We start from the raw sequence: 1007 nt of genomic DNA, 5'->3' as shown, positions 1-1007 counted from the left end.
TCAAATGTCGACGTTTTGAGGCCCCGTGAGTCAGAAAAACAAGTTTTTACGTCGGGGTCTGTTTGTCTGTCCGGCGTCGTCGTTGTTGTTGTCTGTATACCGAATAATTTTCGAAAGACTGGTCCGATTGGATTGGGCTTTAACACACTGTTCGAGGGACCAAAAAAAAAAGATCGAGTTCGTTAAACAGCCATTTTTGATAAAAATCCAAAAAGTTGAAGCTTTTTAAAAATTTTTGAGACCACTTTTTTTCAAAATTTGAAAATTTTATCGACAGCTATTTATGGTACAAAAAAATATGAACAATTTATCCTGACAACTTTTTTTGATAAAATCAAACTTACCAAAGTTAAAGGATTTTCAAAATCCAAAAAACCATACGAAAATGGACATTTGAAGCAAAAAAAGCTTGATATGGAAAAAAGTCAAAAGGCGAAAAACGCTACTTTTTCAAGGCCCCATGATTATTTTATCACATTCTCATCCATAATGAGAAGAGTTTTATGCGAAAAATGATTTTCGCGAATTTCATTAAATTCTGACGTTTTGAGGCTCCTTGAGTCAGAAAAACAAGTTTTTACATCGGTGTCTGTCTGTCTCTCTGGCGTCTATGTCGTCGTTATTGTGGTTGTGGGTATCTGTATATCGGATAACCTTTGAAAGAATAGTTGGATTGGATTGTGTTTTGACACACAGATTTTTTTATTTTAAGAATTGTATGTAAAAATTTTACTATTTTTATTTTTATAACAAATATTTTTCTTCAATTAAATATTTGCAATAAAAGTGTTTCAAAGAGATTTTTTAAAAATCTTTCGGGGAATAAAATTAGTATTTATAGGTCAACAAAGGTTTGTTTTCTTTACCAAATTTGGCTTTCGTCTAGATTTTTCCACTTGTTTTTACTATACGAGGGTAGTTCAATAAGTCCTTAGAATGACCAACATATGGCGCGCGAATCGCTCCAAATCATCTGTTTTCAGTCAGCACCACTCCCGACTAGATAT

At 33.0% G+C, this 1007-nt stretch overlaps 1 protein-coding gene across 1 annotated transcript in view; it reads left to right on the top strand.

The window, feature by feature from the left end:
- LOC117169901 overlaps positions 1-1007 on the top strand; it is a 312876-nt gene that overhangs the window by 260985 nt on the left and 50884 nt on the right. Inside the window, exon 12 of the mRNA XM_033356410.1 lies at positions 833-851. Within this exon, the coding sequence (XP_033212301.1) occupies positions 833-851 (19 nt within the window). The remainder of the gene's footprint in view (positions 1-832; positions 852-1007) is intronic.

This window comes from Belonocnema kinseyi, chromosome 3 (genome assembly GCF_010883055.1).
Source record: "Belonocnema kinseyi isolate 2016_QV_RU_SX_M_011 chromosome 3, B_treatae_v1, whole genome shotgun sequence".
NCBI classification, from domain to species: domain Eukaryota; kingdom Metazoa; phylum Arthropoda; class Insecta; order Hymenoptera; family Cynipidae; genus Belonocnema; species Belonocnema kinseyi.
Note: the sequence above shows the minus strand (reverse complement) of the source record. Positions and strands in the feature narration are given on the sequence as shown.